Source organism: Columba livia, chromosome 23 (assembly GCF_036013475.1).
Source record: "Columba livia isolate bColLiv1 breed racing homer chromosome 23, bColLiv1.pat.W.v2, whole genome shotgun sequence".
NCBI classification, from domain to species: domain Eukaryota; kingdom Metazoa; phylum Chordata; class Aves; order Columbiformes; family Columbidae; genus Columba; species Columba livia.
In genome coordinates this window covers 4,158,314-4,178,181 of record NC_088624.1, presented here as the reverse complement: position 1 = coordinate 4,178,181, position 19,868 = coordinate 4,158,314, and the positions used below count along the sequence as shown (strand labels likewise).

At 60.6% G+C, this 19,868-nt stretch overlaps 2 protein-coding genes across 16 annotated transcripts in view; both read left to right on the top strand.

Moving 5' to 3' along the window:
* Nucleotides 1–8,662, top strand: part of GPATCH8 (G-patch domain containing 8) — a 51,762-nt gene extending 43,100 nt beyond the window's left edge. For 9 of the 15 annotated variants that reach the window (XM_065039805.1, XM_065039814.1, XM_065039809.1 and 6 more), the window contains 2 exons: nucleotides 1,173–1,303; nucleotides 2,298–8,662. In XM_065039805.1, the coding sequence (XP_064895877.1) occupies nucleotides 1,173–1,303; nucleotides 2,298–6,141 (3,975 nt within the window). In that variant the 3' untranslated portion in view covers nucleotides 6,142–8,662. The remainder of the gene's footprint in view (nucleotides 1–1,172; nucleotides 1,304–2,297) is intronic. The other 6 variants (XR_010467795.1, XR_010467791.1, XR_010467793.1 and 3 more) reach the window with 6 other exon arrangements.
* A 1,688-nt stretch (nucleotides 8,663–10,350) lies between these two features.
* Nucleotides 10,351–19,745, top strand: ITGA2B (integrin subunit alpha 2b). Its single transcript, XM_065039815.1, has 30 exons — nucleotides 10,351–10,568; nucleotides 10,657–10,787; nucleotides 10,867–10,964; nucleotides 11,056–11,221; nucleotides 11,293–11,342; nucleotides 11,899–11,944; nucleotides 12,100–12,228; nucleotides 12,326–12,373; nucleotides 12,772–12,815; nucleotides 12,913–12,972; nucleotides 13,334–13,386; nucleotides 13,499–13,707; nucleotides 14,218–14,400; nucleotides 14,484–14,529; nucleotides 14,613–14,717; nucleotides 15,090–15,145; nucleotides 15,234–15,385; nucleotides 15,827–15,946; nucleotides 16,807–16,877; nucleotides 16,952–17,099; nucleotides 17,588–17,680; nucleotides 17,770–17,849; nucleotides 17,942–18,016; nucleotides 18,086–18,188; nucleotides 18,276–18,428; nucleotides 18,514–18,609; nucleotides 18,716–18,829; nucleotides 19,030–19,137; nucleotides 19,214–19,336; nucleotides 19,545–19,745. The coding sequence occupies exons 1-30, from the start codon at nucleotides 10,420–10,422 to the stop codon at nucleotides 19,638–19,640; spliced, it is 3,105 nt and encodes a 1,034-aa protein (XP_064895887.1). The 5' UTR covers nucleotides 10,351–10,419; the 3' UTR covers nucleotides 19,641–19,745.
* The last annotated feature ends 123 nt before the right edge of the window (nucleotides 19,746–19,868 follow it).

The window sequence follows — 19,868 nt, the reverse complement described above, 5'->3', positions numbered from 1 at the left end:
CTTGTCGAATCTTCCCCTTTTCACAAAGCAATGTTCTCTTTACATTGGGCCAACTTAATTCATTCAAATTGGGATTTTGGGGTCGTTTTCAGCTCCGTTGTTTCTAACTCTGCTCAAGGCAGAGTCAACCAGAGGCGTGTTTAGAATTCACTGATGCTCTGTCCATCCCGTAGGAGGATTTTCCTGCTCTGAGCACCGTTTCTCCTGCAGACCCTTCATTGAAAACCATGGCACTGTTTGAAAAGCTGGGTACACATTGCTTTCTGGGCCTTTTGAAAGGGCTTCAAATCGTGCACTGAAGAAGCAAAATGAATCCCTTGGCGTGGTAGCGATCTTTGCTGCTTTCTGTTCCTAAACCCTCTGTATAGCGCTCTAAAACAAAAACTTACAAGTTTTTACACGTATTCAAAGGGAAAACAGCAGCTCTTTGCCTAGTGCTTTGAGACAAAGACTTTCAAAGATGTTCTGAAATCTCTACATTTCCTCAGCGACGTTACGATGTCTGAAATCCCTCGGGTTTGGGTTTGGTTTTATTCTGGGGAACTCAACATTTCTACCCTCCAAAGGATGAAACCCCCAAAGACCCCGCTGCATTTTAGAGCCTTTGATTTCTTGAGAGACTCTGGTCAGGAACTATCTGTGCTGTATGTTGGATTATTTATTTGCTTCCTGGAATCATCCGCATGGGATTTTTGGCACCTTCCCTCATGTTTTTGGCACCTCCTCCAATGTAATTTGTACATTGCTTTTGTCAGATCGAATACGTGGGTGACTCTAATCCCTTTCTGTCCTTTGGCCCATGCTGTTCAGACTTTTGCCGCGCGCTGTTTGTCAAGTACATTCGCACCCTGCAAAATGAAGTTTGTTTGGTTTTTTTAGCCTCTTTTCCTTCCAGAATTCGCTTATTGCTTTGAAATCAGCTTCGCTAGAGAAAACCAGCCGCGTGAATTGGAAACGCGCACGCAGACTTGAAGCCGTAGCCAAAAGCGATCGTCGGTTGTCTTTCCCTTCAGCTCCTGGGAGGATAACAATGCGCCCGCTCGCTTTGTTGAGCCGAGATGCTGTTGCTCCATCCCAGCTCAATAAACGCGACCGGGGACGGGCCGTACGGCCTATTTCCCGGTGCTACGGATCAACCGTCCCTAACCCGCTCCTGCTTTCTTTTGCCCCAGAGGTTGAAGGATCTCAAGCAAAGGGAATTCGCTCGCAACGTCTCGTCAAGGTCGCGGAAGGATGAAAGGAAGCAGGAGAAAGCGCTGCGGCGGCTGCACGAGCTGGCGGAGCAAAGGAGACAACCCGAATGGTGAGTCTGACCGTCCCCGAGCACCTCGGCCTGCGCTGGGGTTCTTGCTTCTCTAACCACAGAATGTCAGGGGTTGAAGGGCCCTGGAAAGCTCATGCAGTGCAATCCCCCCATGGAGCAGGAACACCCAGATGAGGTTACACAGGAAGGTGTCCAGGCGGGTTGGAATGTCTGCACAGAAGGAGACTCCACAACCCCCTGGGCAGCCTGGGCCAGGCTCTGCCACCCTCACCAGGAACAAGTTGCTTCTCAAATTTAAGTGAGATGACACTTCACATATAGAATCATGGAATGGTTTGGGATGGAAGGTACATTAAAGCTCCCCCAGTGCCCCCCCTGCCATGAGCAGGGAAATCTTCACCAGCTCAGGTTGCTCAGAGCCCTGTCCAGCCTGGCCTGGGATGTCTCTAGGGATGGTTCATCTACCACCTCTCTGGCCAACCTGGGCCAGGCTCTCACAACAGAATCCCAGGATGTCAGGGGTTGGAAGGGACCTGGAAAGCTCATCCAGTGCAATCCCCCCATGGAGCAGGAACACCCAGATGAGGTTACACAGGAAGGTGTCCAGGCGGGTTGGAATGTCTGCACAGAAGGAGACTCCACAACCCCCTGGGCAGCCTGGGCCAGGCTCTGCCACCCTCACCAGGAACAAGTTGCTTCTCATCTTTCAATGGAACCACCTGTGTTCCAGTTTGCACCCATTGCCCCTTGTCCTGTCACTGGTTGTCACCAGAAGAGCCTGGCTCCATCCTCCTGACACTCCCCCTTTCCATCTTGATCCCCATGAATGAGTCCCCCCTCAGTCTCCTCTTCTTCAAGCTCAAGCTTGTTGTCCATGGAAAAAGAAGACATGCCCTGAAAATAAGCCCTTTTTGGAGCAAAAATTAAGATAAGATCTTTTTTTTTGCTGAAATGGGGTGTGATTTAGATGAAACCAATTGTGGAAGGGTATAACCGGCAGTCAGCGTTTTCCTCTGTTTTAATTGCTCTGCAGCGCTCCCGGGAGCGGCCCCATGTTCAGAACCACCACGGTGGCCGTGGACGAGGAAGGTGGCGACGACGATGATTCTGCAGCTGGTGGCTCTTTCATCCAGGTGACTTCCGGCCAAACGACCGAGACGCCGATGGACAGAGGGTTCCTCAACACGGGCCAGGTCGGCGGCACCGTCATCCCGGGCCAGACGCCCCTCCAGACAGCACAAGCCATCAGCTTTGGCATTAAGAGCACGTTGGGGACGCCGCTGCAAAAGATTGGCGTGTCGTTTTCCTTCGCCAAGAAGACGCCGGTAAAGCTGGAGACCATTGCTTCTGTTTTCAAGGACCACGGGGAAGAATCAGGCTCTGCAGATGGAGCAAAAGGTGATGAAAGAGGGTCCTCGGACACAGGGAACCTGCAGAAATCTGGCGAGGGCGAAAGCACAAATAATTCTGACGGTAAGGCAGAGGAAGACGACCAACACGACAAAGATAGCGGGTCTCTAGCCACTACGTTATCTAAATTAAAAAAGATGAAGCGAGAAGACGGACCAATGGCGGTAGAACCGGAATACTATCACTATATCCCCCCAGCCCATTGTAAAGTCAAACCCAATTTTCAATTCCTGCTTTTCATGAAGTCTACCGAACAAATGGAAGCTGAAAATGTGAACAAAAAAAACACACATGAAGTTAAAAAGGGTAATTCTCCAAAACCCAAACCCGGCAAGCAGGCGGAAAAGGCCGTCGAGAGCGCGGGGCAGCAGAAGGAGCAGAGTGCCCCCGAAACCGCGGCTCAGCACAGCAAAACGGAGCTAAAAGAAGTCCCAGAAACTGCAAACATTCAGGAGAGCAAACAGCATCCAGAGAGCAGCCTCCCCGAGCCAGACGCCGCTAAAGAAATCGCCCAGCCTGTCTCGGGCTGTAAAGATGTCTCTGAAGGACCAAAGCATCCAACTGGACCTTTTTTCCCCGTTTTGAGTAAAGATGAGAGCACGACACTCCAGTGGCCTTCAGAGCTTCTCATATTTACCAAAGCGGAACCGTCTGTTTCATACAGCTGCAACCCCCTGTATTTTGATTTCAAGCTCTCACGCAACAAAGATGCTAAAGGGAAAGGGGTGGAGAAGTCGAAGGACGCGGGGAGTGTTTGCAAAGAAAACGTTCCGAACGCAGAACCCGGTGAGATGAGCAAAGCCAAGGAGGTAGAAAACATCGCTAACCGCTCTGCTCTAAAAACGGAAAACAAATCTCTGTCGGCCTGCGGCTCCCAGGTCAAGCAGGAATCCAGTTTGGCAAGTGTTAGTAAGGGAGAGGGAGAGGACGAGAGTAAAAGCGCAACTGGCAAGAGTAAATCCGGAAGGTCCCATAAACACAAAAAGAAAAAGAAGCACAAAAAGTCCGGCAAACACAAACGTAAACACAAGGAGGAAGCTGATGAGAAAAGCCGAAAGACTGACCTGGGGGAAGAGAAACCCAAGAAACGGAAAAGACACCGGCACAGGAAAGGCAAATCCTCTCTTTCTACCGAATCGGAGCGGGCGCTGAAAACCGAACTGTCTGAAGACTGCGGCCACTTCCAGAAGAAAAAGCGATGCTCGCAGGAGTCCCAGAGGAAGTCTCTGTCTGCCGAGGAGGGGAGCAGCGGTAAAAAAGAGGATGGGGGTAACTCCTGCCAGGAGCATGGCAGCAAAAAACACAAGGCCGAGCCGCAGCAGGTACCGGCTTCCCGGCGACGCTGTGCGGCCCCGTCCCTGGGCAGGAGTGGCCGCCGCAGCCGGCAGAGCAGCGGCGACTACGACAGCGACGAGGGCTCGCGCAGGAAGCGCTGCCGCCAGAAATCGCCCTCGCGATACAGCGACGACGACTACGACTCCGGCAGCGGGCGCTCCAGGAGCCGCTCGCGCTCGGGCCGCGGGGACTCCTCGGGCAGGTCCTATTCCAGCAGCTCGGACGCGTCCTCAGAGCGCAGCCACTACAGCTGCCGCAGGAGCTACTCGGACGACAGCTACAGCGACTACAGCGACCGCTCGCGGTGCCGTTCCAAGCGGTCCCACGACTCGGAGGACGACTCCGACTACAACAGCTCGAACCACAGGTCGAAGCGACGCAAATACTCCTCTTCCGAGGACGACTACAGCTCGAGCAGGAGCAGGTCGAGGAGCCGAAGCCGGAGCCGGACGCACCCTCGAGACAGGTCGAGGACGAGGAGCCGCGGCAGGACACGCAGCAGCAGCTGCAGCCGCAGCCGGAGCAAGAGGAGGAGCCGCAGCGTCACGGGGCGCAGCTGGAAACGGAGCCGCAGCTACAGCAGGGACCGCAGCCGCAGCACCCGGAGCCACTCGCAGAGATCGCTTTCCCGAAAGGGCTCCCGAGGCCACGAGAGCCCCGAAGAGAGGAGATCCGGGAGGAGAGACTTCATCAGGTCCAAAATCTACCGCTCGCAGTCTCCTCACTATTTCTGGGCAGGCCGAAATGAAGGATCGGCGCTGAAGAAAGAGGATGGCAAAGGGGAGGAACTGAAAGGGTCCGGCTCGCTGTCCCAAAACAGCAGCGGCGCGGGGAGGACCTCGGAAGGCGACTGCAGCCCAGAGGAGAGAAATTCCGTCACTGCAAAACTCCTCCTGGAAAAGATTCAGTCCAGGAAGGTTGAGAAGAAGCCCTACGTCGCCGATGAGGTGCTGGCAGGGCCAAACAAGGTGGGCATAAAGCTGAAAGATCCTCCCCAGGGCTACTTTGGCCCCAAACTTCCTCCTTCCTTAGGCAACAAACCGGTTCTCCCCTTAATTGGGAAACTACCGACCGTTCGAAAACCAAACTCCAAAAGGTACGAAGAATCCGGCTTGGAGAGGGGCGAGGAGCAAGAGCTGTCGGATTCAGAGGATGCTTCCCAAGGCGTGGAGGAGGCTCAGCTGGCCGGGCAGTCTCTGCTGGAAGATGTGGTGATGGTGATTCAGGACAAAGCTCTGGATGAGCAGAAACGGGACGAACCCGCTGTGGAAATGCCGACCGTTCCCCTGGAAGCGCCGGCGCTCCCCGAGTGCTTCGGTTCCGGAGACCTGGTCATGCCGCACAACTTCCTCGCGGATCGGAGCGATGGCGACGGGCTGGAGCCCATGGACGGGGGCAACCAACCGGTCCCAGTGGAAACCAGTATGATGCCCTTAGTTCCAGATGTTGAGCACTTTTCCAGCTACGTGCCCCAGGGTGGGGATCCGAGCATGGAAGGCGATCGCGAAGGAGGAGAAGACTCCTCTCTAGCGCCGCTCGAGAGCCAACCCATCACTTTTACGCCCGAAGAAATGGAGAAATACAGCAAGCTGCAGCAAGCCGCTCAGCAGCACATCCAGCAGCAGCTGCTGGCCAAGCAGGTCAAGGCTTTCCCCGCCGGGGCGGCCCTGGCGCCGGCCGCGCCGGCCCTGCAGCCCATCCACATCCAGCAGCCGGCGGCGGCGGCGGCCACGTCCATCACCACGGTGCAGCACGCCATCCTGCAGCACCACGCGGCCGCCGCCGCCGCCGCCATCGGCATCCACCCGCACCCGCACCCCCAGCCGCTCGCTCAGGTCCACCACATCCCCCAGCCCCACTTAACGCCCATTTCCTTATCCCACTTGACCCACTCCATCATCCCGGGCCACCCCGCCACGTTTCTCGCCAGCCACCCCATCCACATCATCCCCGCGTCCGCCATCCACCCCGGCCCCTTCACTTTCCACCCGGTTCCTCACGCGCTCTACCCGACCCTCCTGGCCCCCAGACCCGCTGCGGCCGCCGCTGCCACCGCCTTGCACCTCCACCCTCTGCTGCACCCCATTTTCTCAGGACAGGACTTGCAGCATCCCCCCAGTCACGGCACATGAAGAACGACATTAACCCTGGAGGAAGGAGAGTATATTTTGCATTTTGGGAAGTTGATCCGGCTGGCGGGTGAGGCCTGAAGAATTTCCTTGCGCTATTTTGCAGCCAAAGAAGCGGAAGGCCGGAGGGCCGGGCGGGTCGGATCATTGTGTTCTATCCGCTCCCAGGGACTGTCCCTTGTCCCCGAGGCCCCGCGCACTCAGCACCGCTGTCCCACCACAACCATTTCACCCGCGGACCAGCGAGACGCTTGGAAAGGCCTTTTCCTCTTTTCCCTGGATCCTTACGCTTGGTCACCTCCCTTCTGCCGCCTTGCAGATGAGAAACGAGATTTCAGGTCTTGCAAAATCCTTTTAATGAGGTCATCTAATTAAAATAGTCAGCATGATTGATTCCACCTTGTAATCGGCCATAGAACACTCGATGGGCAGCTGGGGGTGCTGGCGATGGAAGGGCCAGCACCGGTTTGCAGGCGTTACAGGAGATTTCTTGGCACCTTCTTGCTGCATTTTTGTTTCCTTGCTGAGCAATGAAAGTGGGAGTAAAATCTTAGTTTAAAGCGTGTGCCCAGCGCTCCGACCCTTCCCCACCGAGGATGCACCGTCGGGAAAGGGAGGCGCTGGGTTAGTGGTTGGTGGTATCACCCTGGGCTTTGACCGCTTGAGAGTGGGGCGAAAAACCATATAAATCACTAACTTCCATCTTTTATGGTATTGAGAGGCAATGGGGCGAGAGAGAGCAGAAAAATCCCTTCAGGAATCGAAGCAATACAGAGAAGAGTGGCCGGGGTATGTAAAGTGTATTATTCTTTCCTCTGTAATACTGATGGTTTCCTTAATTTATAGGTCGTTTGTTTTTCTTTTTTTTTTTAATGTAAAGAATTGCACTGAACTCTGTAAACAAAGATGCTGCTTTTTGTAGCTCATATAAAGAAAAAAGAAGAGGTTACATTTGTAGTATACCGCAATAATATTTTTTACAGCCAGTTCTTTTAGTGGTACTCGTTCTGGTGGCTTCTGTGTAAATACGTTTGCCGTAGGTGAAATAAAACACTTGTAAAGGTTCGACTTTATAGTTTCCGCTAGACGCAAAGTGACTAAGCATGTATATTTTACCAAGCTCATGTATTTTTGAAGTTTTTATGTACTATAAAATGTAAAAAGAAAAAAAAAATACTATCTCCATTTAACATTTTGCAGAAGAAAAACAAGTAGGTGAGGCGAGGGTTCCGGTGATGAAGGGAACCGGCACCGCAGGAGCTCGGGCTGTTTCCCCCGGTGTAAAATATCCCGGGTTTTGTTCTGGTTTTTTGTTTGGTTTGTTTTCCCCTGGGTTTGATTTGCAGGTTCACACAGTCTCCTGGTGAAGGAAAAAGCCTTTTCCCCGTAACCCTTTGCTGCTTGCATGAAGGACGAGCTGCTTTGCGTCCCGTCCCTCGAGGTGCTTTGGGTCTGATCCCTCAAGGTGATTTGGGTCTTTAATCCCTCGAGGTGCTTTGGGTCTGATCCCTCAATGTGGTTTGGATCTGAGCCCTTGAGGGGCTTTGGGTCTTAGTCCCTCAAGGTGGTTTGGGTCTAACTCCTGGAGGTGGTTTGGACTTAGTCCCTCGGGGTGGTTTGGATTTAGTCCCTCGGGGTGGTTTGGATTTAGTCCCTCGAGATGCTTTGGGTCTAATCCCTTAAGGTGTTTGGGTCCGATCTCTCAGTGCATTTTGAGTCTTAATCCCTCGAGGTGCTTTGGGTCTAAACCCTTGGTGTTTTGGATCTGATCCCTTGAGGTGCTTTGGGTCTAAACCCTTGGTGTTTTGGATCTGATCCCTCGAGGTGCTTTGGGTCTAATCCCTCGAGGTGCTTTGGGTCTAAACCCTTGGTGTTCTGGATCTGATCACTTGAGGTGCTTTGGGTCTAAACTCTTGGTGTTTTGGATCTGATCCCTCGAGGTGTTTTGGATCTGATCCCTCGAGGTGTTTTGGATCTGATCCCTCGAGGTGCTTTGGATCTGATCCCTCGAGGTGTTTGGTTCTTTAATCCCTCGAGGTGTTTGGTTCTTTAATCCCTCGAGGTGTTTGGTTCTTTAATCCCTCGAGGCGCTTTAGATCTAATCCCTCGAGGTGTTTGTGCCCAGCACCCAACCCCACGGAGATTCAAACCATCAAACGCTTGAGCTTCCTCGCTCTTCAAACTTCACGTTGGAGCAGGTTGGACTGAAACACAGCGGTCAAAAAGAAAGGGACTCAATCTCTCTGTAAATAATTAACAGTATTAACGTCTCAGTGCTTCATGAGCTTCTCGATGCGATACGCATGTTCTGGCACCTTCACACCGCCGTCAGGCCTTTGGGTTATTAGTTTTTCCCGACTTCCAGAATAGGCGCTAAAAATACTTAACCTACCATTACTTAACGAGCGTAAACAGACTGTATTTAACTTTGTCACATAAGATATATATATAAATATATATATATGCTGTAAAATGAAGGGGGGGGGGGACCTTTCTAATAAACCAATGATTTGTGGAAAAAAAACCTTAAAAGTGTGTGGTTGCGTGAGATGACTCGGAGCGGCCGCGTCTGATGGTGAAGGAGCCCGGGGCTTTTTCCTAAAATAACGGGATTAGATGCTGGGTTCAGCGAGGGAAAAAGTCTTTATATTGCTTGGAAGATTCTGAGCTGGATGCAGAGAAAATGTCCTGTTAATTATCCTTCGTTTAAAGGGCATTATTGGGCCTTAGCGCTGTAATCTCTCCTGGCACCGTCAGTCCTGACCAGGTTGTTACTGAAGGTGAAATGGGGCAAGAAACAGGAAATTGAGTCATTTGATGGGGGAGAAAATAGACTTGGCGTTTGGGGGTGGGTTTGGGCTGGGCTTGGGTGGCCCCAGCCTGGGCAGAGCCCAACAGCTGCTGTTTGGAGCTAAACTGGGCTTAGCTAAACCGGGCTTAGCTAAACCCTGCACAGGGCCCCGCAGCTGGGCTCAGCTTAAAACCTCCCTAAAACCCCACAGCTTGGGCTTGCTTAAACCCTGCTCAGAGCCCCACAGCCTGGGCTCAGCTTAAACCTGGCCCAGAGCCCCACAGCCTGGGCTCAGCTAGACCCTGCCCAGAGCCCCACAGCTGGGCTCATCTTCTTCCTAGAGCCCAACAGCCTGGGCTCAGCTAAACCCTGCACAGAGCCAGGTACCCTGTGCTCAGCTTAAGCCCTTCCCAGAGCCCAACAGCCTGGGCTCAGCCCTGGCTTTGGCAAATCCACCTCCCAGCTGCTCCCAAGTGCCCGTGTGCCCCCCCCGGGGACCAAAGTGCCACTTGGACGCTGCAGGGACCTCCTGGGTCCCACCTGCAGCTGTTCACCTGGGCCCCATCATCCTGTTTCTTCAGAGGAGCTGAAAGAAGTTATCAGATATTAAAAAATATAATAAAAAAGGATGAACAGCCTGTTTCGGGGCGGGGGGGTGCCCGCTTGCAGCCAGATGCTCCTGTCCCCGTGTCCCCAACTCCAGGGGGGCGAGAGGAGCTCCCGGCAGCTTGAGTGGCCTTAATTAAGCACATTTCAATTAACCCCAAGTGGATTAAGCTCAAGGGGACACTTGGGTCTTGTGGCAGGTACCAGAGACACGATGTGACATGGGGGGGCCATTGTTCTCCTGAGGACACCGAGCGCCCTTGTGCACTGTCCCCCCACGCTGGCACTGTCACCGTCTGCTCTCCACAGTCGTGTCCCTGCAGACACCTCTGCTTGCTGCCCCCCTCCCTCCCCAGAGCGGGTTTTGGGGTGTCCCTGCCCTGGGAAGGGGGGACAGTTTGGTGGCCACACTACTGGGACCCAGGCGTCCCCCACCCCGCCTGTCCAGGGGACCTTGGGGACAATGGCTGGGCCCCCCTGCCCTGTGGCTCTTCCCCCTCCCTGCCGTGTTTCCGCTGGCTGGGCTGCAGCCGCCTGCACCCCCAGATATGGGGCTGGGTTCGGTGGGGGGCACAGGCTGTTGTGTCACCTCCTGCCACATCATGTCCCCCCCAACCCCTCCCTGTGTCCCCCCTGGCACTGTCACCTCCTGTCCCCCACCCCCGGCTCTGCCAGCTGGGCCAGTCACCTCTGTCCCTTGGCCAAAAGCTGCGTGTCCCCCTCTGCATCCCTGCACCCCTTTGGCTCCCTGGCAGGAGCGGTTGTGCCCACGGGGGGGCCCTTCCTGTGTCCCCATCCCCGTCCCCAGCTGCGTCCCCTGAGATAAGGAGAGGACACGCTGGGACAGGCGGTGCCGGGGCTGGTGGCCGCATTTCAGGGTGACCATGGGGGCTGCTGCCCTGTCCATGCTGCTCCTGGGGGGGCTGCGCTTGGCCCCCACCCTGGGGCTCCTCCAGGACCCCCCCACCGTGTATGAGGGACCCCCCGGCAGCTATTTTGGCTTCGCCCTGGATTTCCACATGACGGAGGGCAGGTAGGGGACAGGGGGGTGCTGGGATCAGACGTGGCACCCGTACCCCCACCTGACACCCATACACCCCCGACACCCGCTCTGCCCCCAGGGCCAGCGTGGCGGTGGGGGCTCCCCGCGCCAACACCTCCCAGCCCGGGGTGACTCAACCCGGCGCTGTCTTCCTCTGCTCCTGGCCCCCTGGAAACCCCCCCTGCCGCCCCCTCCCTGTGGACACTGCAGGTACGTGGGTGCCGTGGGGTGCTGGGTGGGTGTGGGGGGGTCACCGGCCCCACACGCTCCCCCTCTCACACCCCCCCAGGAGACGAGACCGAGACCCAACACTCCTTGGAGCTCCACACCTACAAGTCGCACCAGTGGCTGGGGGCGACTGTCACCAGCTGGGACGGCAAACTGGTGGTGGGTGCACCCAGCGGGCGGGCCGGTGGGCACCCTTGGGTGGCAGCGGGGTGGGCACCCACCCTGTCCCTGTTCCTGTCCCCGCGGCCAGGCCTGCGCCCCCCTGCAGCACTGGAACGCCATGGAGGGCCAGGACGAGGCTTTCCGCACCCCCACGGGCGCCTGTTTCGTGGGTGCCCCCGAGCTGCAGCGCGTCGCCTGGTACTCGCCCTGTCGCGACCAGATCATGGCCAGCACCTACCGCGAGAGCAACTACTGTGAGTTTTGGGGGGGGGGGGTGGTGGGTGCCCCCCACCCTGGCCGGGCTGACCCTGCCCTGTGCCCGCAGCCTACGACAAGCGCTACTGCGAGATCGGGTTCAGCGCGGCCGTCACCCCGGTGAGATGGGTGCTGGGGCGGGTGCCCCTGGGGATGCCCATGGGGATGCAGAGGGGGCGGCTGGGATGGTACCCGGGTGGGGATGCTGGGGTGGGGATGCTGAGTAGGGGGATGCTAAGGTGGGGGTGTCAGGGAGGGGAATATTGGATGGGGGTGCCAGGGTAGGGGGTGCTGGGGTGGGGGTGCTAGGGTGGAAGAAACTGGGGTGGGAGATGCCAGGTGGAGGATGCTGGATGGGGTGATGGGGTGGGAGATGCTGGGGTGGGGGATGCCCCAAGGTGGGAGTGCCATAGAGGGGGTGCCTCGGGGTGGGGTGCCATGGAGGGGGATGTTGGATGAGGGTCTCAGAGTGGGAGATGCTGGGGTGGGGATAACAGGGTGGGGGTGCCCCAGGATTGGGGTGCTATGGAGGGGGATGCTGGATGAGTGTGTCGGGGTGGGGGATACCAGGGTGGGGGACACCAGGGTGGGGGATACTAGGCTGGGGGATGGATTCTGGGGTGGGGGTGTCATGGAGGGGTGTCCTGGGGTGGCGCTGACACCGCTGTTCCCGCAGGACGGCCAGCTGGTGCTGGGTGCCCCCGGCGGTTACTACTTCATGGGTGAGTCCCGCCACCCGGGTCCTCACTTTGGGTGGGCACAGTGGGGACACCCAGCACGGGACACCCCGTAGATGCCACCTGCAATGGTACTGGCAGCCCGGGTGGGGTCCAGCAAGTGCCCACCCAGTGACCGCCAGTGTCCCCCGGTGTCCCAGGGCTGCTGTACTCGGTGGAGCTCGATGCCATCCTGACCCGCTTCCACGGCCAGTCGCTGCTGTGGCCGGGGGCCCCGGGACGCCCCACGGGGCAGCCGGTGTCTGGGGACTACAAGGATGGGTACCGGGGTGAGCAGGGGGTGGGGGGACAGTGGGGCAGCCCAGCCCCACCGTGGCTCCTGCCGGGGGGGCACAGTGGGGTTCACCGGGGCCCATCTCCCTGCAGGGTACGCGGTGGCCGTGGGCGAGTTTGATGATGATCCCAAAACCAAAGGTACGGGCAGGGGGGCCAGGGCCGGTTGTGGGAGGACAGGTCTCGGTCACCCCTGGGCTCCGGGGTCCCCTCCCAAGGGCTTGGGAACACAGGTTGTGCCAGCTCAGGAGTCCCGTCTGTCCCCATGTCCCCCTGCCCACCCCAGCGCCAGGGGTGTCCCCATGTCCTCCTGCCCACCCCAGTGCCAGGGGTATCTCTGTGCCCACCCTGGTGTCAGGGGTGTCCCCATGCCCACCACAGTGACAGGGTATTCCCATGTCCCCCTGCCAATCCCAGTGACAGGGGTGTCCCCGTGTCCCCTTGCCCACCCCAGTGCCAGGGGTATCTCTGTGCCCACCCCAGTGTCCCCATGTCCCCCCAGTGCCACATTGGGGCACTCAGGACCTTCGTCCCCACAGAGTACGTGGTGGGGGTCCCCAACAAGAGGAACACGAGGGGCGAGGTGAGTGGCACCCGCTGGCTGTGCGGGGGTGACGGGTGTTGGGGACAACACTGTGACACCCCAGGACGGGGACGGGACCTGATGCCGCTCTGGGCAGGTGGAGATTTTCAGCATGGGGGTGACCATGCGCCGGCTGCAGGGAATGGCCAGCGAGCAGGTACCCCCCACACTGGCACCCCATGGCACCCTGCACCCCCAGCACCCTGCCCCACACCCTGCCCCACACCCTGCCCCACACCCTGCATCACACCCTGCACCCCCCAGTGCCCATCCCATGGCCCCCACTGACCCCCACCCCACTGCCCTCTCCCAGCACCCCATGGCTCCCTGCTGCCCACTGTCACCCTTCCCAGCACCCTGTCACCCCACAGTTGCCCCCCCAGTGCCCCACAACACCCCTGCGCCCTCACCCCAGAGCACCCCAGCACCCGCTGTCCGCCCCAGCACCCAACTGCCCCCTCTCCCCACCCACCACACCCCACGCTGCCCCCCCGGTGCCACCCCCCCCCCCTTTGCAGGTGGCGTCGTACTTCGGGCACACGGTGGCTGTGGCTGATGTCAACGGGGATGGGTGAGAACCAGGACTGTCCCCCCCACCCATACTCCCTGGGAGCACCCTAGGGTGCTGCCCCCCACCCAGGACACCCCTGCGTGCCACCAAGTCCCCAAACTCGCCCCTGCAGGCACGACGACGTGCTGGTGGGTGCCCCCCTGTACCTGGCCCGGTGCCCCGACGGGCAGCGCAGCGAGCTGGGGCGCCTCTATCTCTACCTGGGGGGGGGACAGCGGCCCCTGGCTGGGCCTCCCCAGACCCTGACGGGCACTCACCCCTACGGCCGCTTCGCTGCCGCCATCGCCAGCCTGGGGGACCTGGACAAGGACGGCTATGGCGGTAACAGCGGGGTGGCACCGGGGGGTGTTGGGGACACCCCAGTCTGAATAAACCATCGGGGAAACTGAGGCAGGAGCACCCGGGTGGGCGGCAGTGCTGGGATGGGGCAGCAGTGCTGGGATGGGGTGCTCGTGTCCCCAGATGTGGTGGGGGGTGACCCACGAGGGGGTGACAGTGGCAGTAGAAGGGGGGGCTGTGCCAGGGGATGTGCCAGAGCCCCCAGTGCTTGCTCTAAGCCATTGGGGAAACTGAGGCAGGAGTATCTGGGTGGGTGGAAGTGCCAGGATGTGGCAGCCATTGGGCGCTTATGTCCCCGTGTGTCCCCAGACACGGCGGTGGGTGCCCCGCTGGGGTGACAGTGGTAGCGGGGAGGGGGGGCTGTGCCAGGGGACAAGCCAGACCCCCCAGGTCTAAATAAACCATCGGGGAAACTGAGGCAGGAACAGCCAGGTGGGTGTCAGTGCTGGGATGGGTCAGCTGGTGGGTGCTGATGTCCCCGTGTGTCCCCAGACGTGGCGGTGGCTGCCCCGCAGGGGGGTGACGGTGGCAGCGGGCAGGTCCTCATCTTCCGTGGGCAGAGCGAGGGGCTGTCCCCGCTGCCCACCCAGCGCCTGGGCAGCCCCTTCCCCGGCCCCGCCGCCTTCGGCTTCGCCCTGCGCGGGGCCACCGACCTGGACGGCAACGGCTACCCGGGTACGGCCACCCCGCGTCACCCCCGTGTCACCCCAGCGCCACCCGCCCTGTCACCCACGCCCTGCTTGTCCTTGTCCCCGCAGATCTGCTGGTGGGGGCGTACGGGGCAGCCAAGGTGGCTGTGTACCGGTGAGTGACCGTCCCGGGGGCTCTGGTGGCAGGGTGGGTGTCCCTGCCCGGGTCCCCTGTCACCTGAGCTCTGTCACCCGCAGGGGACAACCTGTGGTGGTGGCCCGGACTCAGCTGAGTGTCCCCGATGGGCTGAACCCCGAGATCCTGGCGTGTGTCCTGCCCGGGTCCAGCACCCGTGTCAGCTGGTGAGCCATGGGGTGGGGACACTGCTGCGGGGACACCACCATGGGGACATCACTGTGGGGACTCCGCCGTGGGGACATCACTGTGGGGACACTGCCATGGGGACACCACCATGGGGACACCACTGTGGGGACACTGCCGTGGGGACATCACTGTGGGGACAGCACTGTGGGGACACCGCTGTGGGGACACTGCCATGGGGACAGCACCATGGGGACACTGCATTGGTGACGCCACTGTGGGGACACTGCTGTGGGCACACCGCCATGGGGACACTGCCATGGGGACATCACTATGGGGACCAATGGTGCGGGGACATCGCCCTGGGGTGGCAGCAGGTCCCTGAGCGCCCCTGGGTGCTGTCCCCACCGCAGCTTCCCCGTGGTGCTGTGTGTCAGCGTGATGGGCCAGCGCCTCCCGCCGAGCGTCCGTGAGTGCCAGCGTCACCCGGGGGGACAATGGGTGGCACCAGGGGTGGCACCGGTGCCATGTGTCCCCCGCCCGCTGTCCCCTGCCAGGCCTCGATGCGGAGCTGCAGCTGGACCGGCTGAAGCCCAAACTGTCCCGGCGGGTCCTGCTGCTGCAGGGCCACCAGCCGGTGTGGCAGGGGACACTGGCGCTGGTGCCGGGGACACCCCCCCAGTGCCACAACCTCACTGCCTTCCTGCGGGTATGGGAACAGGGACAGCGTGGGCTGGGACAGAGGGGTCCCCAGCCCCGGAGGGTGGGGGGCAGGGGTGGGGACAGTGGACTCCCCAGTGGGGATGGGGACAGGGATGGGGACAGTGGCATCCCCAGGAGAGTGGGGGACTGGGATGGGGACAGTTAGCATCTCCAGCCAGGATGGGGACAGTGGCATCCCCAGCTGGCATAGGGACATGGGTGGGGACAATAGTGTCCCCAGCCAGAGAGGGTGGGGGACATGGATGAGGACAGTGGTGCCCCCAGCCAGGCTGGGGACAGAGATGGGAACAGTAGTGTCCCCAGCCAACTGGATGAGGGGACAGGGTTGGGGACAGTGTCATCTCCAGGCAGGATGGGGACAGGGCTGGGGACAGGGCTGGGGACAGGGCTGGGGACAGCATTGTGCTCTGCCCGCGGGTGTCCCCAGGCTGAGACCGAGTTCAAGGACAAGCTGAGCCCAGTGGCCCTGAGCCTGCGACTGTCACTGTCCCCCCAGGAGGGGTCCCCGGGGCTGGTGCTCTATGGGGACACCCTGGTGCAGGCACAGGTAGGTGACACGGCTGAGCTGGGGACATTGCTGCGGTGATCTGGGTTGGACTGGTCCCCAGCCTGTCCCCAGTGTCCCCAACCCCTCCCTGGGACACAGCCCATGTGCTCCCCTCTGTCCCCAGTGTCCCCGCCCCACCACCCTCCCTGTCACTGCTCCCTCCCTCAGGTTGTCCCTCCAGTCCCCACACTGTCCCCAGTCCTGCTGTGGGATATGTTTCCTACTCACCCTGCTGTCCCCAACCCCTCCCCATGATGTCCCCTCCTGTTGTCCCTGTTTCTTCCTTGGGATGTCCCCCCAGTACCAGCTGCTGTCACCAACCCCTCCCTGGGATGTCCCCTCTGTACCCCACTCCCATCCCCAATCTCTCCAGCGTGGCCCCCCAGTACCTCCCATTGTCCCCAATACCCCTCTAGGATGTCCCCTCAGTACACCCTGTTGTCCCAAACCCTTCCCTGGGATGTCCCGCAGTATCCCTTGTTGTCCCAAATCCCTCCCCAGGATGTCCCCACACTATCTCCCCCTGTACCACTGAGATGTCCCCCCAGTATCCCCTGTTGTCCCCAGTCCCTCCCTGGAATGTCCCCCGAGTACCTCCCACTGTCCCCAAGCCCTCCCCACAATGTCCCCTCTGTACAGCCCACTGTCCCAAATCTCTCCCTGGAATGTCCCCTCAGTACCCCTTCTTGTCCCCTATTCCTCTGTACCCCGCACTGTCCCCAGTGTCCCCCTGGGATCTGTCCTTCCCTGCTGTCCCCAGTCCCTCCCCACAATGTCCCTTCTGTACCTCCCATTGTCCCCAATGCCTCCCCATCCCACCCCTCCCACACTGTCCCCCTGTCCCCCCTTGTCCCCCCCAGACCCACATCATCCTGGAGGACTGCGGTGATGACAACCTCTGCGTCCCCGACCTCCGCCTGGCTGCCCACACGTGAGCACCCACCTGGGCGAGGGGGGGTCCCTGCTGTCCCCCGGGGTGCTGACTGTGTCCCCGTGTCCCCCCAGGCCCAGCAGAGCCCTGTTGATGGGGGCGGAGGCCGCACTGGGGCTGCGCGTGGTCGCCGGCAACATGGGCGAAGGCGCCTTTGAAACCGAACTGCGGGTGCAGCTGCCCCCCGGCACCCACTACCAGGCGGCGCGCAGCAGCATCCTGGTGGGTGCGGGGGGCACATCCTGCCCTGGGTGGCCGTCACTCATCATGTGGGTGCCCAAGGGTGGTGGGTGTCACGGGGTTATGGGGATGGAGGGTCACATCCTGCCCTGGGTGCCCATCACTCACCATGTGGGTGCCCAAGGGTGGTGGGTGTCAGGGGGTGCTGGGGATGGGTGGTCACATCCTGCCCTTGATGGCCGTCACCCATCATGTGGGTGCCCAATGATGGTGAACGTCAGGGGTGGGGGTCACATTCTGCCCTTGGTGGCCGTCACCTTTTGTGTGGGTGCCCAAGAGTGGTGGGTGCCAGGGGGTGCTGGGGATAAGGGGTCACATCCTGCCCTTGGTGGCCGTCATCCTTTGTGCCTGACAAGGGGTGCCAGGGGTGGGGGGGTCACATCCTGCCCTTGGATGGTGCAGGTCCCCAGGGTGGCTGGTGAATGTTGGCATCCCTGATGTGTCCCCCCTGCTGTGTCCCCACCCTGCAGGGACAGGAGAAGCTGAACTGCAACCCCCGCAAGGAGAACGGGAGCCAGGTGGTGCTGTGCGAGCTGGGGAACCCCATGAAAGCGGGGGCACAGGTAAGGGGGTTGGGGTGTCCCCCCAGGCCCATCACCCTGGCGGTGGGGCTGGTGTTGGCCAGTCAACCCCCGTCCCGCTGTCCCCTCAGGTCACCGTGGACATGGAGCTGAGTGTGTCTGGGCTGGAGGACATGGGTGACACCATCACCTTCCAGCTCCAGCTGCGCAGGTGACACTGTGACAACCCCCTGTCACCTGCCCAGTGTTGAGGACTTGGTGGCCTCAGCATGTCCCCAGACTCACCCCTTGGTGTTCCCACAGCATGAACAGCCCCAGCCCTGCCAACGTGTCGGTGACGGTGCCCGTGGAGGTGCAGGCGGAGATGGAGCTGCGGGGGTGAGGGTCTGGGGGGACACAGGGGACTGGGGGGGAACGGGGGGACACTGACACCCCCTCTCCTGCCAGCACGTCCCTTCCTGCCACCACGGTGCTGCCTGCGAGCTGGCACAGGGCAGAGGGCAGCCGGCGCCCCGAGGACCACGGCATCAGGGTGGAGCACGTCTACCAGGTTGGGTGCTGCACCCATGGGTGCCCTAGTGACTGTCTCCTTGTCCCCTTGTCCCCTCCCCGGTGTCACCTCACCATCCTCCCGCAGCTCCACAACAAGGGTCCCAGCACCGTCAGTGGGGTCACCCTGCGCCTCGCTGTCCCCAACCAGCTGGGTGGCCGTGTCCTGCTCTACCTGCTGGAGCTGGACACCGAGGGGGGGGTGAGCTGCACCGACCCCCCTGGCCTCAACGCCGAGCAGGTAGGGTGCTGCCGGGGGAGCTGCACCCCCAATGGGTGCTGGGTGGGTGCCACGGTGATGTCCCTCTCGCCTTATCTCCTTGCAGCTGGAGATGCCGGGGCCCACGGGCGCAGCACCCCGCAATGGCACCCACGGGCGGGAGCGCAGGGAGGTGGCGGAGCTGGAGGAGCCCGTGGCCGTGGTGAGCGGGTGCTCTGGGGACCTGCACCCCAGGACGGGTGCGGGGGCTGCGGGTGCCCCCCAGGGTGTTGGGGTGGGAGTCACAGTGACACCTGGATGTCTCGCAGGGCTGCAGCAACACCCCGTGTGTGGGTGTCACCTGCTGGGTGCCCACCCTGGCTAAGGACCAGCGGGTGCTGGTGAGCGTCCGTGCCCTGCTCTGGATGGACACCCTGCAGCAGGTACTGTCCCTTCTTGGGGACACGGGAGTGGTGCGTGTCCCCAGGGTGTCCCTCTCCTGCATGCTGGTCCCTGGGCACCTATGGGGAGCAGCCATGGGGATGTACAGGGAGATGGGTGCCCTGTTGGCTGCCAGTACCCTTGATGCCACATCCGCACATGTCCCCAACATGTCCCCACATGTCCCCATGTCTGTCCCCAGCCGGAGCACCTCCTGCAGCAGTTCCTCATCCAGTCGCACGCCTGGTTCAACACCTCGGCCATGCCGTACCGTGTGCAGCCCCGCGTCCTGCCCACCGGGGAGGCCACGGTAGGGCTGGCACGGGAACAGCGGGACACGGGGACAAGCTGTGGTGGCAGCCGTGTCACCCGCCCGTCCTCTGCAGGCTGTCACCGAGGTGGTTCGCGCCACTCCCGGGGGCGAGGGGACTGTGCCGGTGCAGTGGGTGGTGCTGGGGGCCCTTGCTGGGCTCCTGCTCTTCACCCTCCTCGTCCTCCTCATGTGGAAGGTGAGTGGATGGCAGGGGGACACTGGGGACACCAGTGACACCTGCCACGGTGGTGGGACCACAGTGGCACTGGAGTGACTCAGGAAATGGGAGATCCAGCCCTGGGAGTGCAGAATGGGGGGCAGCGCCTGGGGTGATGCCGTGGTGTCCCCTGGGGTGATGCTGTAGTGTCCCCGGTGGCTCGGCTGTCACCGTGTCCCTCCCCCAGACGGGTTTCTTCAAGAGGACACGGCCACCCACCGAGGAGGACACACAGGAGCTGACACCCAGCCAGGCGCAGGAGCCAGAGGGTGCCCAGGGCTAGTGGGGTACCCCAGGGCCCCCCTGTGCCCCCACCCCATGGCATGTCCCCTGTCCCAGTCCACATGTCCCCCAGCACCCCTGAGTGCCCATGGGGTGCAGGACCCATGTTTCCAGCACCCCCGCGTGCCCATGGGACACAGGACCCATGTCCCTATCACCCCCATGTCCCCAGCATCCCTGTGTGCCCATGTGGCACATCACCCATGTCCCCATTACCCCCATGTCCCCA